General features: G+C 38.0%; 1 protein-coding gene across 3 annotated transcripts; it reads left to right on the forward strand.

Moving 5' to 3' along the window:
• The first annotated feature begins 7,084 nt into the window (after nucleotides 1-7,084).
• LOC143847570 (beclin-1-like protein) lies at nucleotides 7,085-23,047 on the forward strand. 3 transcript variants are annotated; one of them, XM_077356474.1, is made up of 10 exons: nucleotides 7,087-7,475; nucleotides 7,631-7,992; nucleotides 8,160-8,330; nucleotides 11,997-12,121; nucleotides 12,750-12,798; nucleotides 14,252-14,410; nucleotides 14,538-14,623; nucleotides 17,064-17,135; nucleotides 18,273-18,422; nucleotides 22,651-23,047. In XM_077356474.1, the coding sequence occupies exons 1-10, from the start codon at nucleotides 7,313-7,315 to the stop codon at nucleotides 22,898-22,900; spliced, it is 1,587 nt and encodes a 528-aa protein (XP_077212589.1). In that variant the 5' UTR covers nucleotides 7,087-7,312; the 3' UTR covers nucleotides 22,901-23,047. The 3 variants fall into 3 exon arrangements, with proteins under 3 accessions (XP_077212591.1, XP_077212589.1, XP_077212590.1); XM_077356475.1 differs by having other exon boundaries at nucleotides 7,337-7,475; nucleotides 7,611-7,992; XM_077356476.1 differs by lacking the exons at nucleotides 11,997-12,121; nucleotides 12,750-12,798 and having other exon boundaries at nucleotides 7,085-7,475.
• Nucleotides 23,048-24,184: the final 1,137 nt, after the last annotated feature.

The following is a 24,184-nucleotide window of genomic DNA, read 5'->3' on the forward strand; positions in this document are numbered from 1 at the left end:
AGAGGGCACAAATGAAGAGGGTGCGAAGTGGCTGAAAAATAAGGATAACAGCTCTAGTTTTAAATATATAGGTCCCGTTTGGATACAAGGATTTTATAATCAAGATTGTAAATTCCTGGATTTTATAATCTAATACCTGGATTTTATAAGCTAAAATCTAAATTTTAAAAGCTAAAACATGGATAGTGCATTTTCCGTACTGTGAAATCCAGGTTCTAGGTTATAAATTTTATTAGCTTGTAATATCTAGGTTTTAGCTTATAAAATCCAAATTTTGGCCAATAAAGTCTTGGATTTTACAATCATGGATTATAAAATCCATGTACCCAAAAGGCCTAGATTTTCTGTTTTCCTTATTTTTCAGCCACTTAGCACAATCTCCTCACTCTGTACCTTCTTAATTCTCTACCTCTCCCACTCTTGTCTCTCAACACCTGGTAAGGTAATATCCATGAAAAAAAAATCACGGTTTTCTTTTTTCTTGTAGTAAGGATATTATTGTCATTGCTCAATGGTTTTCCCGTTTCCTTGCTTCTTCCTTAGACACTTGGCATGTCTATATTGCACCACTTTTTAATAAGGGTAAAATATTTTTGTCATTTTCCTCCATTCAACGCATGGCTTGTTTCTATATTGCACCTCTTCTTAAATTATGTTTCTATTCCTTGCCGAACACACCTTCATTTTATGAAGGAAAATTCTAAAAAGAAAGGGGTTAGTATGGTCCACATTATTGGCCCTACTTGTGCCTCATCTCCACCATCAGATCAGCTATCAGATCCATCAATTGGAAATCATATGTATGTACCGCTAATTGCTACTGAGAACACCTTGATCGGATGATCCTAAGCCCTTATCCTGGCTTAGCGCTTCGCCATGAATAGCTAAACCGTTGATTTTTGTTCTCTTTTATCTTAATCATACGATGTCTTTTCAGGATATATGTAGCCAAGATCATGCTGATCATCTAATGATGTTCAACAAGATCAACGGTCTTGAATTCAAATTGGTGTATGTAAATAGAAAATGAGAGTATAGTTTGCATACATTCATACATAGAGCATCCAAACATTTATGTACATGCATGTATGTATCCATAGAGTGAGATAGAGATCTAATTACTAAGTATGGCTCAAGCCCAAGTAATTAAATATCTTACAAACAACTAAAATCTAATTAAGAGAGAAAAATAAAGTTGAAACAAAAAGGAAGAATTCATCTACCAGTTTCAAGTGTTTGAACTTCAGGGATTTCCATTATACTTTCTAGAGAAGGTTTCCACCCTTCAGCCTTCTCTCTCCCTTTCTCAATCTCCACCAAAACATCCTCCAATCTCCTCCCTTCTTTCTCCTTCATCTGAAAGACTAGCCTATCCAACTCTTCTCTAGTCACTAAGATCTTTACCCTAAAACTACCTTCCTTGCCAAAACCACCATTTGGCTCTTGATCTTCTTTTTCTCCTCCTTGCTGTTTCATCTTCCCTTTTTCTTGGCAATATGTCGTCAAGCAATTGCCCATAATCCCCTAGAGTTGAAAAACCAACTTTATAGGAAAAAGTAGTGATTAAAAACGCCGATGCGGTTTGGAACGCGGCCGAAGAAAATCCTGATTGACTCGGCACGGTGTGGTTGAGTGCTCGGTTGACGTGACTGAGTGCTCGGTTGATGCACGGGAGAGTCAAAAGGAGTTTTTATAAACTCTGTAGGCAAAGCAAAACAACGCTAAGTAAAAGGGAGTCGACTCAGGCGAGTCCACGATGGGAGTTTTAAAACTATGGGAAAAACAATGAAGAATACGAACTTATGCACCTGAAAACTGCTTATGGTATTGATTGGGGGGATTTGGAAACCACCTTTTGCAATAAGCGGTTTTCTCGGAGATTCTTACCAGTGACTACAAGTGAGGAAAGGGGAGATGGGTATTTAAAGGAGTTAGAAATATTTTATTATGTAGTTGATCTGCTCAAGATTTAAAGCAAAGGCACATGTGTGTACTTGCATGTTCTACTGTTCTAGCTCCCCCCACCTATCTTTTTCGTTTCATTTAATATGTCTCTTGTTCTTTCTTTTTTTTTCTCTAATTCTTCTTGGATTTTTATGTGACTATAGAATAATTTGTGGGGTGGAGGAGACGCGATGTGTCCTTGTCGTTTTACTTTGAAAGCGATGGTTACCAAGTTTTTCAAGCAAGAGTTAGATGCCGTCTCTGTTTATTTCTTCATTAAATGCCCTTGTACTTTTCTAACTAAAAGTGGCCTTCCTTTTTCTAAAAAGGCTCAAGGTTATACTATTTTTTTTTTTTTTTTAATGATTATACTATAAACTTTTCAACTATAAAAGAAGGGAATTGATATCCATAATCCTTGTTTTACTAATGACACCCCTTATACTTTTCTAATTATCTTTTAGAGGGCTTTTCTAAAGTTTATGAGATAATCTTTATAAAAGGGCCTCTTCTAAAACTGTTAGTGTACGTTATGCGCGTATCTCATACTGGCTTTGTAGTTTGTAACTACCTTATGCATAAAAAAAGTAAGAAAAAAAGTGGTACAGCTCCGTTTGGATGCCAGAATTATTTTGGTTCTTGGGACTTTTGTGGAACAAAAAACTTCTGGGAGATTAGTGAGAAAAAAAACTCCCTGGAAGTACCCCGGTAAGATAAAAATCCCATGTTTGGTTGACCGGACTATGATGGGAAAATAAAAATCCCGGTAAAATAAAAATCCCAACTAGGGTTAAATTATGTATTCATTTTATTTAAAAGTATTACTAGTGTGACGGCGCGTGCTATGCTTATAGTTGCTAATCACGTTTAAAAAAAGAAGAAAAAAAAAAGAGTTTGGAAGAAAAATAATACCCTAACTCAAAGATTTATATATAATACATATATATGATATTTTATGGAATGATTATTAAATGGTTACGTCTCGGCCTCATGCTCTAAGCGTCAATTAAATTTAGGCCACAGAGTTGAGGTCACGGGCTGATACTAGCCTATGAAATGTATTATCATACATCATGAGGAGGTTTTAAAATATAATAACATGTCATAATAATGTTTTCTAAGACTCCCCCAGCATCTTCACATCAAGCATTCTTTTGAAACTCCTCCTCGGCTGCTTCACTTATGATGACTAGCTCCTACTGTCAATCAATGGCAAGATATAAAACGGGAATAAGAAAGAAAAAGACGGATTTCAAACACCAAAATATCTGCTTCTCAAATACTGAAACCTAGGTTTACGCTAGCCCAAAACCCACAACCAAAGAAGAAGAAGAACAATGGCCAACAAGGTGTGCTTCAATATATATGATAGAAGATCTAAGGTACGGGTAGACAATACAAATAGAACCCTTCAAAACATGGAGAAAACATGGGGCAAGTTGGCACTTTTCTACACATCACAAGCTTGCACACGAGATCTTTAATAAAAGTCTTGCTAGTGGAGAATCCCTACAAAACATGAGTAAATGAGATTGGGCTTAGCCAATAGAAAATAGAGAGTAAATGACATAGGTAAGTGGTAGTAGGCATGGAAAAGTGGAGACTTGAATGCTTAGGGAAGTAGTAGTGGGTTTAGAGCTTCAAGTAAAGTTTGAGTTTGAAATAGAGCGGGAAGTGGGTTTGGGAAAGATGGAGCAAATGTTGGGGTTCGAAGCAAAAGCAAATTGTCCAACATCTGATAAGTAAATGGGATGTTGATGGGTTATAAGGGAATGTGCATCCTCCCTCTAATGGCTAGGTTTTGAGGACGAGTTCTACCCAGTTAAATTACCTACAAATGGTATCAGAGCTCAGGGCGTGTTAACCTTGGTCTGCCTTTGAGGACGGGAATGTCCCTCAGGGAAGATCTCGGAAACTCCGGTGTAGTATCTCGTGGTTCCCACATTGCAGCGCGTGGAGGGGCGAGATTGTCCAAGTTGCTTCCGCGCGGAAGGGGAGATTGGTGGGGTTCCACACCAAAGCAAATTGTCGCTCATCGGATAAGCAAACACTTTGAAAATGGGATCTGTGTGGAAAATAAAAACGGGACTGATATGAACAATGATTTGACCATTTTCAAGAATTATTTATTGCTTTATGGGGATTTGAGCTTCCTTCCTTTGGTTTTTAGTGGACGTGACTTCAATGGTTGATGCCCCCTTGGTTTTTCACAAAACGGATTCCCCTAGTGCTAGAACTGCTCTAAAATAAATAAAAACTAAACAAAATGAGTTTCCAAAAATTACACTTTAAACTTTAACATGTAAAACAAATTTTACCTCGATTAAAATGGTCATAAAATTTACTTTACGCCCATTTTACCTCAAAAGAAACAGCCTAAAAATAATACAGTTCCAGTGTTCCACTGTCATCATACCACCACAGAGGGGGCCGGGTGTACATAGTTAGAAATGGGGGTGGATCTATCATTACCGACAAATTCAAGAACACTTCACCTCACTGTGGGGAAGAGGCATTCCCACTATTACATAATGGGTTCCATCCTTTCTGATCAATTTGGATTGTTCACGTATGGGCACCACATTAGGTCTCCAATTGGTCAAAATGCACATTGATCAGTTGATCTTGGCCATTCGATCAAGTGCTTATAGTTTGGCTCGATCATTCTGAGTAAATTCAAATAAAAAGTAATCGTGCGTAAGCATGATGTGGGATCGCGTAATAATAAAAACATGAAAGTTTATTCAGCAGTTTAATTTAAAATCTGTATTTGCATAAAGAGAGAGAATCCCTTTTAATTTCTCCATCAGCATAATAAGATCTTGATTGTGTAGAGAAAAAAAATGAATTTATTCTCTTTCATCGACTCGGCGGGGGAGCTAGGTTGCCGAACAAAATCCAAAAAATATAGAGGATGGTTGTCTGTTCGAGGGAGGTTAGTTACTTTATTTTACCAGAACAGTTGTGTATTAAATAGTGTTCACGACTTGGTCTTCACGCCTTCGTGGTAGCGAGGTGTTGAGGTGAATAAAGTAATCACCCATGATGCATGCATGCATGCGCTAGCACTAACACGTACAAAAATGGTTGCGTACGCTCTTTTGGGCCCCACATGTGCCATATAGACCCGATCAGATCTATCGCGGCTGACCCTACCTTGGTTAGACGAGCCTAACCATTCCTTTGGATCGCTCGGTTTGGTTGCAGGTAAACCAGGTAGATTAGTCAATAGAGGAGGCAAGCAATGGGTAGTGGTAAGGGGGTGTCATTACCAATAAATATTTACCTGGAGCTTATTTAATTATCTCGTAGAATGGTGGTAAATAACGATTAGTTGCATTGTCAACCTCGTAGAGTAGTGGTAAGGGCGTGTCATTACCATTTACTAATAAATATAGAGAGAGAAAGCATCATTTGCAAGAAATCCAGGAAAAGTTCTACCTTTTTTGTTGTTTTTTTTTTGGCTCGGATTTCTTAGCCGACATACAATGATTAACCATGAGACGTCCTTGGTAGTCAATCTTTAGAGATTTCAATGCTACATTGGCAACCCAACAAGGCGTTTTGCTGATGGAAAGACATTATCTGAAAGACATATATTATCGGAAAGTAGATGAAGATAAACTAATGAACAAATTTTCCGCTCTTAAAAATCATCAATACAAATTGCCTCTTGAAGAACGGATTTATCTCTCTCAATTGCTTCTTTTTTTTCACCATGTGTTACCGCTCTTATTGTTCTTTTACCATTCTTAAAAATAATGAATATGCAATTCCACTAAAAGAACAAATTTATTGCTCTTAGTTAAAAAAATTATTACTCTAAAGTTTTTAGAGCTCTACAAATTTTCTACGCTTAAAATTTTAACCCCCTAAAATATCTTTTACTGTGCTAAATATGTTTTTATCGCTCTAATTTTTTACTCCACTAAATGTAATTTTACCAATATTTTTTAACACTTTAATTTTTGCCGCATAAATTCTCTTTCACCACCAAAAACTCATTTTTATAGTTTTTTTTTTCGATTATTTTAATATTTCTCCTTCTGCCTCCTATGTTTTGCATTTCTCTATTTTTGCACATTTTTCTTCTTCACTATCTCCTTTCCTTAATAATCCCAATCAGGGGCGGAGCGAGGAATTTACTCTTAGGGGGGCTGGACTGATTTACACTTGCCTGCATTGGTCATTAGGGGGGCCTTGGGCACTAAACTAGATAAGCATGCATGTAAATCCCTTCACCGTAAAAGAGATTTTGCAAGTCGGGCGGCCTGGGTTCATGCTACATGTGCCTCCTCCACTGATCCCATTTATTAGTTCCTATACGTGAAGACATCAGTCACTATACTTCATAAAAAATTATAAGAATAAAAAGAAGGAAAAATAAAATATTTGTACCAGAAGAAAAAGGAAATGCAAAAAATAAAAATAAGAAGAATTAAAAGAAATGTAAAAAACCCCAAAAGAAGTAAAATTAAAAAATGAAAAAAATGAAAAGTGTGAGAGAGAGAGAGATTTAAATACAAAATAAATATATTAAAATGTTGTATTTAGTTTTTTTTAGTACAAAAGCCTACGCTTTCAATAATTTGAAGCAAAGACTCTGCCGGTATTTTGACAACGTTTCAAAATTAAATGGCAAAATTTTTGAAACCATTTGGATGCATGGATTTTTTAATCCAGGATAGTGTACACATACTAAAGCCTCAAATTTATATGGCTGTTTGGATATGTGGATTTTAGAATCTTGGATTTCTTCAAAATCATGGATGGGAGACAATAGAAGGAGGAGACCGGCCATTTCACTTCTCGTTATAATTCTGGATTTTAAATAAGAAATCCAGGTTTTAGAAGCCCATCTTGAAATTTCTAAGCTTGGAAACATGGATGATCTCCTACTCTCTTGCAGACGGAAAGGCGGGCGAGAAATCAGAAAACGATATATAGTCTCCTTCTCTCGTCTCCTATCCAGGATTTGTAGGAAATCCAAGATTCTAAAATCCGTGTATCCAAACGGCCAAGCTAAAACTCAGGTTTTACAGTCCAGCTAAAACCTGAATTTGACAGTCCTGGATTATAAAATCCAGATTTTAGCTTGTAGCTTGTAGAGTCCCGTATCTTAAAATCCCGAATTATAAAAAGGTCCATGTATCGAAACGGCCCTATGTTTTTTCACGAATGTACCCTTCAACCGTCACTCAATTCTCTTCTTCCACATAAATTTCTCAACAATCAAGTTGTTATTTATGTACAAACGAGCGAAAGCAACGAACCCTACCTGTAAAAATGCAATCTCTTTCCCACCGGGACAAAACGAAGGAGTTAAAAGAAAGAAATAAAAGGGTGGGTAAGACCCTAGGCCTAGGGCATGAAAAAAGAACACATGAAAGACGATACTGCAGATAAAGGACGGAGCTTTCCCGGGGATCCGAATCTTCCTAAATGGGCCTGCCAGAATTGCCACCACGCCCTCTGCGTCATTGGCCTCGATTCATACGCAGAGAAATTCTTCAACGACTCTTCTCGTTCTAGTTAGGGTTTTTTTCCCCCTCTTTCTCTATCCCTTTTGATTATGCTGTTTCTCTTATCTTGGGGTATTCACACAAATAACTAAGAACAAGACAGAAAAAAAGAGAAGGTGATGGCATTTCTTTCTCTTACTGTAGATTTGGACAAACGCGTGCAGGAATGCAGGCATCTTTGATCCATGGAGCGGGTAGTGTGTTGGGTTCGACCCGAATGGACCAATCTTTTGTTGTGTTGCCGAAGCAAAGAATTCAGGTTCATGGGGTTCCTCCTCGCCCTCGTGGTGGAACTTTGCAGTCTGAAACTAGCCAAAGTGGGAAGGCGATAGAAGAGTCATTTGTGGTATTGCCACCTTCTGCTGCTTCCATGTACAAGTGTGAATCTGTATCTGAGGGAGGTGGGATACATTTAATGAATTCCGGGGGAAGCCCCATTAGTCCTTTGCAGACGAACAATACTGCGTTCCACTCAAGTATAATGGTCCTGAACCGTGCATTTGATATTGCTACTGCCCAAACTCAGGTATAAATCTCTCTCTCTCTCTCTCTCTCTCTCTCTCTCTCTCTCTCTCTCTCTCTCGCACGCTTTCCAGTTGGTCTTTTGATGCTGGAGGGATATCTGCTTCTTATCCTCTAGATTATAGTACTTGGTAATTTTCTATTTATGTGTGTATGGTTTCATTTTGTCAGGTTGAGCAACCTCTATGTTTAGAATGCATGAGGGTTTTGTCAGATAAATTTGATAAAGAGGTTGAAGATGTGAACAGAGACATCAAGGTGTACGAAGCCTCTCTTCAATGCATTGAGGCGGAGTCACGCAATGCTCCTAGTGAAACTGATTTTCTTCGTGAGAAAATGAAGGTGCTCATTTGACGATCAATCGATCAACCTTATTATTCTGTTAATTAGTGCTTTCATTTGTGCGAATTGTGTGAATGCTTGGTAATGATTAACTCGTAGAAGCTGATAGGAACAATTGGCTAATTAGACAATTCAATACAACTCCATAACAGACAATTTAACACTAACAAATCTCCAAAAACATTTAAAGCTACATGTTACAGGGTGATGATGTGGCTCCCTTGATTCCCTTTGATAGGCCCGAGGTTCAAGAGGGTCCTCGTGGAATAGAGAACCTTCTAGATTCTTGAATTATTTAGAAAACTATTGGAATGGAAGTGTGTTGATACTTGTAGAAGTTCTAGTGTTTTATTGTATACACTTTGTAGAGACATGCGGGAGAATGAAGTGGACATTGAAGGTTCTAGTATGGTCCTAAACGGTTGAATGACATGGCAAGATCAGGTCATTTGCTGTAGGCGGGAGCCTATAAATAGGTGAGACCTCCCCATTTGCAAACCACATCTGAACATTCACTCTTGTAAGTTTTTGATAAGTAATACAAGCATTCTTCCGTTCCTTCTTATGTGCTTCCTTGCGTGAGAGTAAGTGTCCTACTTGCCTTAGGCCAAGGCTTGGTAGGTTAGTCTGACTTGAGTCTAACGTTGGGACATTTTCACAAGTGACACTGTCTATGGATTAGAAGGACTTTGACAGTTGGTATTAGAGCGAGGTTTGCTATGTTTGTGAGCAATGGGCTGCTACGTTCGTAGTCGTGGGAAGCACGGTGACAACTTTGGAGATCATTGCAGTGGAGCATGTTGGAGGCAAGGGATGTACGTCTCCTAAGAAGTCAAAGAAGGACAAGTCCTAAGAGTTGAAGCGGGATCGATCAACAGACTTGGTAACATTATGGGAGCATGTGGGCAAGTTGGAGCTTTCCTTGATGCCCTTGGACTCCAAGATGGATAAAATGGATCAAGACGTCCAGGAGCTTGCAAAAAGCCAATGCTAATCTTAAAGAGTGATATGCAAAGTGCACTATACACCTTCAGAGATGAAATGAGGAAAGGAATGGAGGCACTCATGGGCAGTGCCACCAGTGCATTAGGCACACTTAGGGAATATATATCTAGCACATTGGAGGATGAAAGAGAGAGATGGTCATCCTTGAGAAGATGGTGGCCAATGGCGGAGGGATAACAAAGAGGTGAAGAAGGTCCGAACCCTCAAACCAAAGAGATATGATGGCGTGTGTAATGCTAAGGAGTAGGAAAACTTCATATGGAAAATGGAGCCATGCTTCAAGCTGCTAATCTTGAAGATGAAGAAGACAAGGCAAGTGCCACAATCGTTTATTCTGCTAAGGATGACAATCTTTGGTGGAGAAGCCATCACGATAATGTAGTGAGGGGCCTCTACACCATTGAAATATGGATCTCAAGGAGTTGAGGGGTCAATTCTTTAATGAGAACACAGAGTTCTTGTGATGCGAATTCAGGGTTCACTGACTACTTTTCTGGGAAGTGGGATGGTGTGCTAGGCATGCTTCGATTGTCAAGCTGCACTTGGTGATGACTGTGGTGTAGTTGTGTGGGCCTATTCTGGTCCTTTGGGGAGATGTGATACTTCGGAGGCAGAAGTGAAGGATGTATATCATGGTATCAAGAGATTAGATAGAGAGTGCTTGGATAACACCATTGTGGAGGGCGATTCACTCAATGTGATTCGTTGGTTGAAAAGGGTGGTGTTGCCTCATTGGAGATTTTTATCCTTTTTTGATGAAATTGAGGATTTAATCTCGGGATCGGGTATTGCCTTTGACACGTGCGGAGGAGTGCTAATGGGGAGGCGGATGCGTTGGCTAGAAGTGGGGTTGGTCGTACGGAGTTGGAGTTGTTTGATTTTCTCCCTCCGTAGTTTATTTTGTATTTTTCTATCCTGTTTCTCCCCTGCACTTTTGGGTGTGGTCCGTCTCGGTCCCCCCCTTCTTTTAATGATATCTCTTTGCCATTTCAAAAAAAAAAAAGGGGAGGGAGGGGCTGATATCAGCCAAATAAGAGAGTAGAAGGAAAAAATGAGAGAGAGAGAGAGAGAGAGAGAGAGAGAGAGAGAGAGAGAGAGAGAGAGAGAGTTCTAAACCTCACACAAATCAAGTTGCAAACCTCAATTCCTTCCCCTAGATTTCTTGATTCAATCGAAGCCTAAAGAAATGAATATGTTACCAAAACAACTATAGATATGTAAAAAACAGATCTGATTATGCTTATTCCTAATCCTAAATGGAATTTAACAACTTAGGGATCCATATGTAAACATAGTATCTATTTACATACCCTTGAATGACCCTCTCTCATAATGAGAATGTACATTACCCTATTCCGGTCTGGTCCGGAATGGAAGAACTTATAATCTGATGACCGAGTCGATTCCATGATTATAAGTTCATAACCCCAGCCCATTCCCATTTTGGGCGGAACAAATCTACTAATTCTTTTATTCCGGTTAGTAAGAGGGATCTTCAACTAAGAAATAGACCCAAGAAGCTAAAAAAGGTATCCTGATCAATTGCAATAAATGAGTTAATTAATATTCCTGGTATAGTAGGTGCTATCACACATACAATTATACTCAAATCGATGGAATTGTTTAATCTTAAAGGGGTCTTTTATAATTTCGCACATGGGGTTGTTTCTTGTAATTTCTTGGATCTTCAAATAGAAGACTTTGTATGTGTAAGAGTAATAATATGGATTGTGAATGATTCAGTAATGGAGTTCCTTGCTATATTTGTTCATTTGTATCTTAAAGGAGCTTTTATAATTTCGCACCTGGTGTTATTTCTTGGAATTTCTCGGATCTTCAAAAAAAGAAAAGAAAAAGACATCGTATGTGTAAGAGTAATAATATGGACTGTGAATGATTCAGTAATGGAGTTTCCTTGCCATATATGTTCGTTTGTATGTAGATCGTATCTAAACATAGATATTCCACGTGTTTTGAAAGCTGATGGTCTTTTCATTTCTTTTACTTTTAATTTATCTTATTAAATGAACGGACATTAATATTTCCTGTATATAATGGGGAATTTTTGGTTATGCGTGTGCAATAGGAATCAAAATTCGGAGTTGGGGCTTTACTTTGGACTTCAGTTCCCACGGAAATCAATACATGTTGGCCGGAATTGACATATTATTAGAAGTTTAAAATCATATTTCGCACCTTTTGAATCTGATTATTTTTTATCAGATCATAATTTTTTTTAAAGATAATTAACTGTAAAATTGTCAGTAAAAAATAAAAATAATAAACTGTAAAATTCAAATAGTGAATCATTTTATTAGCATGAAAGTTTAAAACCATATTTCACACCTTTTGAGTCTCACTATTTTTGTGAATCTTACTATTCAGGTCATAATCTGTATGATTTTTTTTATATACACTGTAAAATTCAAATAGTGAATAATTTTAATTGAATGAAAATCATATGCTTTCTTGAAGATGATCCTTTTTTGTTATGGTTCTGTTTTGCCACTCAATAGGATCATATCAAAGTTTTGAGCCACAAATCATATATATTTGATATCTGTTCTTAATATACTTGCAAAGTAACATGAGCTGAAGCATCTCGGCGCAATTTCTTCACTCAAATCTCAGTGTCCTCATTCATTTTGGGCACTGATTAAGGTTGAAGAAGAAGAAAGAAGACTTGAAGCAGCAATTGAAGAAGCAGAGAAACAGTGTGGAGAAGCAGATGCTGAACTTAAGGAGTTAGAATCAAAATCAAAGCACTTTAAAGAATTAGAGGAACGGTAAGTGCTCCAACATCTTTGTGTTTGTCTAAATCAGGTCTTCCATTGCTTGTACTCTGGATTTCATACATAAAATGCATTGGAACCATGCATCATTTCTAGGAATTGGGAGTAAGAGCTTTGGTTCTCTTACGGATTCCAATCCCAATGCACTACCCTGCACCCACTTCAGCCTTTACTGATGTTGTGACTTCATAAGCCTTTTCGTATTAAACTCCCACTTTTATAACTCCTTTCTGCCCCTTTTATTCAGCTGAAAACTCCCCAACCTGAACCTAGTGAATTCTGACAACCTTATTGCGAGTGAAGACAGTGTGCAAAACCGTTTTCACACACACACACACACACCTTTTTTTTTGAATGGTCGCAATTTCACTCAAATAAAAAAGGGGGAGACCAAGATGGTCGACCCCAAAGTACAAGATAAAAGCAAAAGAGATACAACAGAATAAAAACAATACAATTAATCACCAGTTCTCTCAAACCCTCTCCTTTAATTTTAGCCCGTTTCACAAGTTCCATTTTCTGGATTTTCTTAACATTGGGAAGCGTATGCTGTTATCTAGTAAATTTATCATTTGGATTAGTAGTATCTAACTGCTTCTCTTAATGAGCTTATATATCTCAGGTACTGGCATGAGTTCAACAATTTCCATTTTCAGCTAACTTCACACCAGGTATGTTGCAAATCTAAGCGATTTGTGTTCTTTCATCAGTTTCACTCGCACAATTGGGTGCATAAAGGATGTAGAGTGATGATGGTGTTCAAAATCTGAACTGGGGATGGGAGGTGTAGAAGGATAATATACTAAGGGTCCCGTTTGGATGCCGTAAAAAGAGGGAAAGTAGTCGGGAAAGGGCTTTTTTTCTGTGAAAAACAGTTGAAGGTGCGTTTGGATAACAGGGGAAGTGATTTTTCTATATGTGTAATTCTTCTTGTCCATCCTTGGTCGACCGACGTGGCACCTGAAAATGTGTCTCGAATTTCCGCCTAAATCAAGTGGATTTAGGTGGAAAATTTGTCTTCGCCTCTCTCCCTCCCCCTCTCTCTCTATCTCTCTCTCCAAATTTCTTTGGTCCCAAAATCCGCTCCCCTGAAATCTCTCGCCCGCCTCATCAATCTCACCCGGAAATGCATAGTCGCCCTCAGCTTCCAGATGAAAACAGAAAAATGCTGACCTCTGCCATTTCGACACGCCCCTTCTATTTCATCGTCGCCCACAACTTCCAAACGAAATCTCTCGCCCGCCGCATTAACCTCTCTTCCTTCACCATTCTCGAGTCTTCCAATCAGCAGACCGTCTCCATTAACTTGTCGTGGATGTAGAAGGACACATTTTCCATTTCCTAGTATTGTTTGGTTGCCCTTTACTATTCACAGGTCAATACTTGTCAGCTGTAATTTTTCCAAATGCAAGTTGTATTACACTGTTTGACTTTCCTCTTAAATTGAGAGAATAGGTACAGTAAAGAAAAAGGAATCTATATTCCTTTTCTTCTATTTTTATATTACGTACCTCCAAACAGACCTTAGAGGATGATTTACCTTGTGGAAGCACCTCTAACAAGTGAAAGTAGTAATGCTTTGTTAATGTTAGTCATGTAAACTTCTTCAAAACATATTAGTTGATACTATGTAAACTTCTTCAAAACATATTAGTTGATACAGTCTCTCTAGCTTGGCTTCTACTTTCCTTTAGGTCATAAACTATTCAATTACTGGGTAAATAGACTAGCCATCGCAAGATTTTTTTTCCAATTCTTTCAAATTAGAAACATCATATGGAGCAACTGATGTGAATACTTTTTTATGGCAGTAGTGTTAGTCTGTTAGAATTGAGATGCACTGTTCAGGGATTATCAGTTGGAACACTGCATGTGAATGTATTTAGACATTAACCTGAGGTGCCCTACAAATTCTACTTTCAATGCACATTCACTGGCATATTTTATAGGGAATATGTGTTGTTCATTGCTGAAGTGAACTAAGTATCTCGATTATACGTTGTTTATTGCTGAACTTTGTGAACTAAGCATATCAGTCAAAGAAGGCATCTGTATTTTCTGTCGTTTTATTGCAAATCCATGAGGTTGGCTTGGTTTAATACAAAAGCGTCTCTAATTAAACAGGAAGAAAGAGATGCTATTTTGGCTAAGATTGAAGTTTCACAAGCACATCTGGAATTGTTAAAGCGCACCAATGTGCTGAATGATGCTTTTCCTATATCGCATGATGGTGAATTTGGAACCATCAACAACTTCCGACTTGGCCGTCTTCCTAAGATACCGGTACGCATGATTGGAACTTGGCCCATCTTTTCACGTGTGTGTGGTGGTGATGCAAGGATTGTAATGCTTTGTCTAATCTGTATGAAGCTTTTGATGTGGTTGTCTGACCTTGTGTTTGAACATTTAGGTCGAGTGGGATGAGATAAATGCTGCTTGGGGGCAGGCATGCCTTCTTCTTCACACGATGGCTCAATATTTGTGGCCAAAGTTTCCGTATCCTTTATATCATCTGGAAATACATCAGGCTGTCTACGCTGTTCTCTACCATGTTACTTAGGTTGTGTTCTTTAACCTTTCTCCGAAGTGCTTCTGCGCCTATTTCATTGCGAAGAACAGAAAAAATTTGAAAATATGGAGAATGGCATTCCCCAACCCCTACCCGTTCCACTCATTTCTCCAAATCTCGTTCAAAATGCAACCTGCGCCACTGCTTTTTCTGATGTAAGCGGAGTCGCTCCACGTGATTCTCTCCACCCATTTCACCCACTTTGAAATGCGGAAACGGAGAAGTATTGAAGAACACAGCCTTATTTACTTCATTTTCATTTCTTCAGTACTTGAATTTTTAAAACCTCACTTTTACTTTGTGACTAGTTGGTTGAATGACTGCTAACTGAAATGACCTAAAAAATAAGTTATGAATTGATACTTTGATTGGAAACAGGCATATGTGGAGCTCTCTGTAATTAATGGAGAATTCCTAATAATTCAATGATAAACTACACATGTATTCATTTGTATATATGCAATAGCTGATTAAATCAACTCACTATATTAGATGAATGACTGACCTTCAGATTTAGCCATTAAATAAATCAGAAATTCTGAATTTAGGGATTAAAAATCTCCTTCAAATAGGCGATCGGATGGCTTGAAAAAAGAATTGAGAATGCTCTGAAATTCGAGCAGAAATAAAATTTTATTGACTGAAAACTTGTGAATTGCTAATTACACAGAATATTAGTATTTATAGACTTTTCAGCAATAACTTCTGCTCTATTCTCAAGTATAATCAGACCTAGACCTTTTCTCTTACATCTTCGAGGACTTGACTTGCTAGTTTAAGGACGTCTAAAAACAACAAATAATTACTGCCATGCAACCTAAAAAAGTACATCCTTTTCTATTAGAGAAAAACCCGATCTTGGTACCAGTTCTTATTGATAAAATTCTAATTGAGAGCCTATTAATGAAGCAAATCAATGAAGCAACAACCGGTACCACAGAGAAGCGGCATATCAGTTTAGGTAAATTCTTCTTTTTGGTCCATATAAAACCTTTCCCAAGCTGTACGAGCTTCTTCCAAAGCACAATATCAGAACTCTTCAATGTACTTATTTTAGCTACCAAACCCCTTTCTGAAAGCTAGATCTACCCCAAATCCTTAGTTTCCTTGGAGTTGTATTTTCCCTTTTCTTGAAATGCCCATTGATTTCAGAACAAAAAAAAAAAACAGCAAGCTTCCACTGCTTCCTTGCCGTTCCACTAGATGGGTCCCCCTGTTGACAGAAGCACGTGTTGTCCCAATGACATCAACCCCCTCATCCCCCTTCTTCCTTTCTTGATATGTCCCGATGATTCTGAGGGTTTTGACGACTGTTTGTATCATTAGACTTGTTATTGGTGACCCCATTTGGTATGACTACTTCACATCATGATGGTATGATTTCTTGGTTCCAAATCGGGATTTACTGTTAATTTTTATATTAAATGAAATTTTATTAAGAAAAAAGATGGTTAGGGTTGAGATAGCCCTAAACCGTTGAAAATAGATATAGTCCCATTACTCTATAGGGAAAGATCCAGGTACAATCATCCTATCACGCAGTCCCACATTTAGGAAGTTTGTCGGACATATCATTCACTGACCAAGGGATGGGAGAAAAAGAGATATCCATCGAGTTACATATATCTCTGATTTGAAAGATTGATTTTGTGAGTCTCTCCGACCCCATGAACTTATTAGTTACCCAGAAAATGATGATTGTCGAGTCTCCCTCCACGCAAACCCGATTGCCTTGAGTTTCCTGGAGGAGGACAAGGCCTTGAAGAATGGCTTTGATTTCTGTCTCATTCGAATCAACAAAGCCAATAGGGCCTGAAAAAGCTTTGATCACATCCCAGCCAACCTAGGTGGCTAGGTTTACCTCCAGAATTGCCGTCAAATTTAAATGTGATAACGGTGAAGGATTCCATCTATGATGTGATCCAGCCCTCTTAATTGCCTGATTTAGCCATTTAGGCTTGTTTCTATTTTTAATAGTTTGTTTGGAGTTTGGACTTCTTGTTTCTATTTTGAGTACTTATCTAGCCTAAATGTAGGGCTGTTCCCATCACCTAGGGTCCGCATCACTATCCTCTTATTTCCCATTCCCTCCCCCCCCCAGCCCACTCTATGACCCCCTTATTTATTGTCTTTATTCTTTATTGGACCATAGAAGGGGGGCCCACCACTTAACACTTAGTCCATTTAAAACCCATCACTTAAGCACACCTAAGGCCCACTCAGGTCATTTAAATGACTTAAGTGGCTTCTTATATACTACTGGAGGCTTGTGCATGCTATGACTTTTCTTAGTAATTCAGATGTATCCAGGTGCCCAACCATTTTTCAGTACCACTTGTTATTGGAAATTCCTTCACTTATTTTCAGATATCGAATAAAGATTCTCCCAATGGGAAGTTACCCACGAATTAGGGACAGCAGCAACAACACATATGAGCTGTGAGTAGCCTCTTTTTTAGTTTGATGCTCCACAGTTTGAAAAGTTTAATAGTCTTTGTATTACAATCACTGGATTACTTCTCTTGTTTGTCATGTTTCAATTATGTGATATTCATTGTGAATTGTTTCTACATCCACTGTGATATCTTCACCAATCTGGTCCATTTATAGCATCTTGATTACTTTAAGATACCCAAATTTTTTTAGTACAAAAAAGGATACCTAAATTTTGTTTTAATCTTTTACTATGTATGATTCACTCCATCATATCAATTATATGTTAAGTATTTTCTTTAACGCAGAGTTGTCTACAGTAATACATTTTTCTTTGGCATCATAACATATATCTGTACTCCCCTTGATGCTTAATATAGAAGCTTGAAACCATAGCTGTTTCATGATGGCTTGGAATTTTTATTTTCTTTATTGTCTAGACCAGTAATTTCAACTTTTTATTTGGTTGGTGAAATATACGATTCTCTGGTTTTTTGGCTCACTTGTTACAAAAAAAAGGTTGTTCCGATTTTATTTTTATCATGTTTTTTCTTGATACCATTAAAGAACAAATGTTTTTTCTTGCTATGCAAGTCATTCTGTTTAAACCCTTTGAAATCATGTACGTATGGGTTGTGTCGTGTGTTACTGCATTCATAGGCAAATGAGCACATATGAGTGCGCTTATATGTAGCAACTTTTCTGTTTCTTAGCTCTATAATAACTAAAATATGGAAATTGTGAATTTTTTAGAATTGAAATCCTTATACCTTTTGATGTCTTCCTCTCTTTACTTTTGCCTTGGTTTAATCCGTAGTTGTATTCCTTATAATACATTTATTATCTAAAAGCCAAAAATCGTTTGAATGTATGCTCTTTCCTTTTCCATTTTAACTCAGTATTACTTTTCACCTTTGTTACTGGTTTCTCTTCTGCCGTGAAATTTTCCAACTGTCCATATTATTCATATCTCTGCTGCTTCTTCACGGGGAATAAACTCTTTATTCTGTGTCATAGTTGTCTTTTAGTGGTCTCATTTGAGCTATCTGATGGTGTCAGATTTTTTAGTGAGTTTTTTTGTTTGTTCTGAAAATAAATAATGCCTATTTTACTGATGCTGGAACATACAACTTTTTCTTACAGGTTTGGTCCTGTGAATTTATTTTGGAGCACTCGCTACGACAAAGCAATGACCTTGTTCTTGGCATGCCTCAAGGACTTTGCTGACTTTGCAAATTCTAAGGATCAAGAAAACAACATACCACCCGAAAAGTGTTTCAAGCTACCTTATAAGTGAGTTTTTCTTACCTTGTACTGACATTCATCCAATAGTATTGGAGGAGATATTAATTGTTTATTAGTATTAAGAAGAGAGAAATTATATGATGAAGGGCCGTATAGTCCATTATTTTTCAAAAAGTACTGTGCGAACACTCCATAGGATGATCCAAACCGTCCATTAATTGGGCCACAACTTAAATAGGATGTGAACTAAAAATCATATCGATATGATCATTGGCGATGCCACTTGTAAGGAAAGGGGGGCAATTGCCCCCCTTATTTTTTGGAAAAAAAAATATATACCTTTATTTTTTAATATTTTTTTATACTTACCCCTTTTTAAAAAATATGCCCCCCTTTCCAATCATCCCTAAGATAGAAAATAAGTTTAAAATTGTAATGTTACCATTTTTATCTCCCTTCTTTGTGCAAAATTTTAGATAGAAATTTTTTCTATCTTAATTTTAAGATAGATAAAAAATTACTATAATTTTTGCCCCCCTTGTGCAAAATTTCTGGCATCGCCCCTGGATATGATGATCCTAGCTCTCCGATCTATAGAGGTTTCCATAATGAATAGAAAGGTTTCCATACTGTACGACCTTCATCATATAATTTCTCTGAGTGTCAATTAGAGTGTCAATTAGAAAAGTCCACACTCTCCCTCTAATGCTCTATATTAAGACATTAAGGGAAGATAACTAGATATTTTGCCCTGATACCACTTGATGTAGGACTGATAAGGAAAGGCAAACTCAGGTCTACTGATCTTGATTAAAGCAGTAGGGTAAGGATTTAAAGGCCAGACTGCCAGAGTCTAAACTGTAATGATAGTATGTGAGGTAAAGAATTTTCAGGGTAATTGGGGGACGATTTGGTTGATGGGGTAAGGTCAGGGGGCTATTTAAGGACTGTGTTCGCAGGCCTTAAGGGACTGTTTTAACAGTTCTAGCCTTCTTGGGGGCTGTTAACAGCGTAAAAAATGACTGTTTTGCAAGTTTTAAAATGAACTGTTTGGTATGGATTAAGGGTTGCGACCGGTGTCAAGGGACTATTGACGAGTTTCAAGGCTATCGATTGCTGTTAAGACTGTTGGGAAATTTAACTGTAAATTTGCAGGGTCTATGGTATAGTGACTGTTATGACAGGCTTTGAAGGCTTTACAAATGTGGACTGATCTTAAGTAGAATTTATGTTAGTTACGATAGATCTAGGTTAAAAAAGTTTAGACCCTCAGTCGTAAACTAGGACTGGACTGTAACGACAAGTATTTGTTATTTCAGGGAGCAGGTATATTAGAAACATGTGGAAGGCTAGGGTAAACTGTTACAAAGGTAAGGGACTGCTGCAGGTTGAAATGATAGATACAAGTTTAGGCAGAAGACGTTTATTATGAGTTTATAAACAATTGGGACAGATATAAGTGTGTGGTTGGGGTGTGGCGAGGGTGAATACTAGGTATATGGACGATAATGATAGGTCCTAAGTCCTAACAGTCATAAATGTCTTTACAGTTCTAAAGAAAGGATTTACTTGACATAGATTTTGTGAAAATTGTTGTTGGGCCAATCGGGCTTGAAAAGGGAGGGTCTTTAACAGGTTTCTAGGTTAGTAATAGTTTTGGGTGATGGGGTTCAGGTTTTAGGTTAATAATTGGGTGTTCCAGTTCAAAAGAAAAAAAAAATACAAAAATTGGGTGTTGCAGGGTAAGTAAGGGTTTAGTCCGTCGTGTTGGGTTCTTGGTGAGATCTTGAACTGGTATAAGTTCTGGGATGCACAGGGAATTCTAAGGTTGTCGCAAGCTAATATAAGGGTAAGGTGAAGGTTACGGGTTGCAAGTTGTAGGATAATGGGGGTCGATGGAAGGGAAAGTATGGGACTGGTATCTTCAGCTGGGTTTGTGGGTCAAGGATCCAGGACAAGGAGCAGGTTGCAGGGATCAAGAAATGTAAATAAAAAAGAAAAAAATATGAGAGAGAGAGAGAGGGGCATCACACGTAGGGGTTCTGGAGCATCACGCTTTGGGCAAGAGCACCACACCCAAGCCAAGATTGATAAACTTCAACATTCATTCTGTAGCTAAATGGGCAATAGCCAAAAGGCCTCACAATTTATAGGAAAAAGAAGCCAAACTGGGTGTCCAGCCTTGGTCCTAAATTAGGCCACAATTCAAATCCCATGCCCATTCTCTCTTGCTTCAATAGAAATGTAAAGAAAAGAAACTTCCTAATCTAAACATTCCTTTATTGGTAACTAAGGATAATTAGAAGCTACCTAATCTAGGTCTCTTTGCTAGACTCTCTAGGAAAGAAACAATACCTTTGACTGAGTCAACTTTCTAAATTTAAAGGAAACTTCTTGCTTCACGTTTTGGATCCCATCTTCCTTCTTTAGTCGTGCAACACAAGGTGGGCCCAATTTCACTAAAATAAGGGGTTTGAGCCTAAACTCATGATACAAACCTAGGGTTCGCAGGTTGATTTATGAGAATTTGCACTATACATTTTTTTTTGAAAGATGAATTTGCACTATACATTCTCGTTACAGAATAAACTAACTTGTAATTAAATGACTCGCTTTCACAAAGATTCAAAGCTTTTGAATTCTTCCACCAATAGAAATTAAATCAGCTAAGAGACTTCCAAATAATAGATTATAAACCATAGAAAATCAGCATACTAATCAATAATAATCAAATATATAATCAGGTCTGGTAACAAATCAAATCAGTAAAATAAACTCCTTAACTACAGCCTGAAGAAATCTAAAAGGGACAATGAAATAAGGATAGGGATATGTATAAGGTATAGGGTATGCGGGATTGGGGGTAGGCTTACAGGAGAAATACTGGTGGGCTTTAATGAAAATAAGAAAGTGGTAAAAAATTGTACCTAGGTAGTGTGCAGGTCCTCGGCCTTGGCTGTCTAAATATAGGTATCCTACAAGATGAGAAAGGGATATGGCTAGAGAAAACTCCCTAACTATGGCCTAAAGAAAACTAGAAGGGGTAATGAAATAAGGATGGGGATATGTGTAGTGCATAGGGCTAAAGTGGATTGGGGTAGGCTCAAAGTAGAAATAATGATAGGTTGTGATGAAAATAAGAATATGGGAAAAATCTGTACCTGTATAGTGTGCAGACCGAGGGTCTTGGTCATCTAGATGTAGGTAGCCTTCAAGAGAAGAAAGAGATATAACTAGAGATATGAAGATGGACTGATCTCAATCAAGGCATGGAGAGATGGAGAAAAGAAGGATAAGAGAAAAATACCACACGTCCAATAGGGAGAAAAATCTAATGTCTTGACTGAATCACATCAACTCAATTGGTCAAGAGCTCAAGGTAGGCTATGTCTCTCAACCTTCAGGTCGTAGGTTCAATCCCAACTTACCTATAAAAAATAAAACTTAAGTGGAATAAGACCAAAAGGTCTTTTTTACCCATACGTTCATAACTTCAGTTGTGGGGCCCCTTACACTTAAATGACGTGAATTAAAAGAATGAAATAAAAAGACCCTTAAGCCGTTGAATAGAACAGGATTTAGGGGTCACAAAGGCTTTAAATCTCCCATGTGGTCCCCATTAGGGACTGGTTGCTTTGGCTTCTCTCTAGTTGTGGATATCCTCATCATCTCTCTTTTATCTATATTGTCCTCTACTTGTTTTCTCTACTAATCACCATTGAACACTCATGATGATTTCCTACTCTAGAAAGGTCAACATTTTCCTATCGCTTATGCTCACGGCATTCTTGGTCATTTTGAACACTTATCTATAACACCTAATGAGTTTGTGAGGAAGGAGGGAAGTGATGGATTGAGGGAGAATTGGGAGTCTAATCCAGAATATGATTCTTGGCATGCCAAGGATCAATTGATCATTGCATCGATCAACTCCACCTTATCCATGGAGTTACTTGTTTATGTTCTTGATGTTACCTTGGCAAGAGATTTGTTTAGGGGCCGTTTGGATCTGTGGATTTTAGAATCTTGGATTTCTTCAAAATCCTGGATGGGAGACAAGAGAAGGAGGAGGCCGTCCGTTTCGCTTCTCTCTAGAATCCTGGATTTTTATATCACTCGAGATTTTACTGTATTGAATCCTGTGTTGATAAATTTCTTGGGGACTGGCTAACATTTTACTGTATCATCCGAACAAGTGTGTTGCAATCCATTTCTTTTGCAGCTTGTGATTTGGTTGCACCTATTTTTAAACTGTTAGTTTTGCTGAATATCGCAGGATCGAAAATGACAGAGTGGAGAACTACACCATTACACTAAGTTTCAATAAACTGGAGAATTGGACAAAGGCACTCAAGTATACTCTTTGCAATCTGAAATGGGTTCTGTACTGGTCTGTTGGGAATACTAACTTTCAGCCTCTTTCTGCAATGGTTTCATCTCACACTGAAGTCCCAAGCATAGGTTCTCTGTACACTAAACATGGCACAGAATCCAAGACTGAATCGAGAAATCCCTCAAATCCATAATCCAGTGTGCTCTTTCCAACCTGTAATACACCCAAATATGTAAATATTGATTTTCAGCAACTGAATGTATGTTAGAATATCATCAAAGATAGATATGCCGGATGCTACTTTCTTGCTTTACAAGTACTAAATCCACGCTGATCTTTACATGCAGAGCTCAAAGCAGGAAAAAATTGTCAAATTTCTGCATAATTTATTTAGGCTACTGATATTGGCACTATCTCAGCTTGGGTCGGGTTGGGTCTTTCCAGAATCCTACCCTACCCAAGAAACTGTCTCGGCCTGCGTCGGTTATGAGTAAGCCGGGATTTACCCAAGATAGTTTTTCCTCTTTGGGTTGAGTGTCTGGTTTTTGAAGAAAAGATTGAATAATGGAAAAATGGAAGGAAGTCGCATTTTTAAAAACTATAACAGCGGCGCCCACTGGGTCAGATGGGGGCCGCTAATGGTGCATAGTGAGTCCCACCTTGATTGATCTGATCCGTCTATTTCCCACTAATGGTGCATTGTGGGTTCCACCTTCATTGATCTGATATATCGATTCCATACGCTACCAACAGGATCAAAATGCCCACTAAGCTGTAATGATCGTCTCTGTTGCATACCTTGAAAGAGAAATAATATCTATAGTCCCTTGATTTAGTAATGCCACTCCTCCCTTTATTGGCACTTCTCTAGTGGCTGTTGTAATAATCTTAAAAATTGCTACTAAATAACGTTTGGTTAAATGACAGGGGGATTTGATATGAACTGTTATAGAGTTGGCAATGAGGCAATGATCATGAACAAAAAAATCAGATTGTATTTATAGCCATTCGAATTCCTGTTTGTTTGGGATTGTGGAAGCTGATTATGGCAGCTGATTGTGATTACTGGACTCTGATAAGAAAGAGAATCGTTTCCAATATGTATATTTTATTGATGCAAATGTATTCAATATATAGAGATACAGAGTGTCTCCCAAATAGGGAAGAGAATAAATTTACAACGGTTGTAATCCCATGATGGAGGGGATGTTGTACATATTAGGAAGATTGCATTGGAATGCGTTGACCAAGGATTTCCAAGATGGCAGCTACTTGCCAAAAGGCTTCTTGCCAAAAGGCTGTACATATTACAATCAGCTACTTGCGAAAAGGCTTGTTGACAAAAGGCTTGATTTCCTAATACTCCCCCTCAAGTTGGGCATGGATATTGTGAATGCCTAACATGTGAATGAGATGATGAAATTGAGATGCACCGAGGGGCTTGGTAAATATATCTGCGGGTTGATGGGCTGTGGAG

Source organism: Tasmannia lanceolata, unplaced genomic scaffold (assembly GCF_043159265.1).
Source record: "Tasmannia lanceolata isolate RefF3 unplaced genomic scaffold, GAP_Taslan_0.1 ptg000015l, whole genome shotgun sequence".
NCBI lineage: Eukaryota > Viridiplantae > Streptophyta > Magnoliopsida > Canellales > Winteraceae > Tasmannia > Tasmannia lanceolata.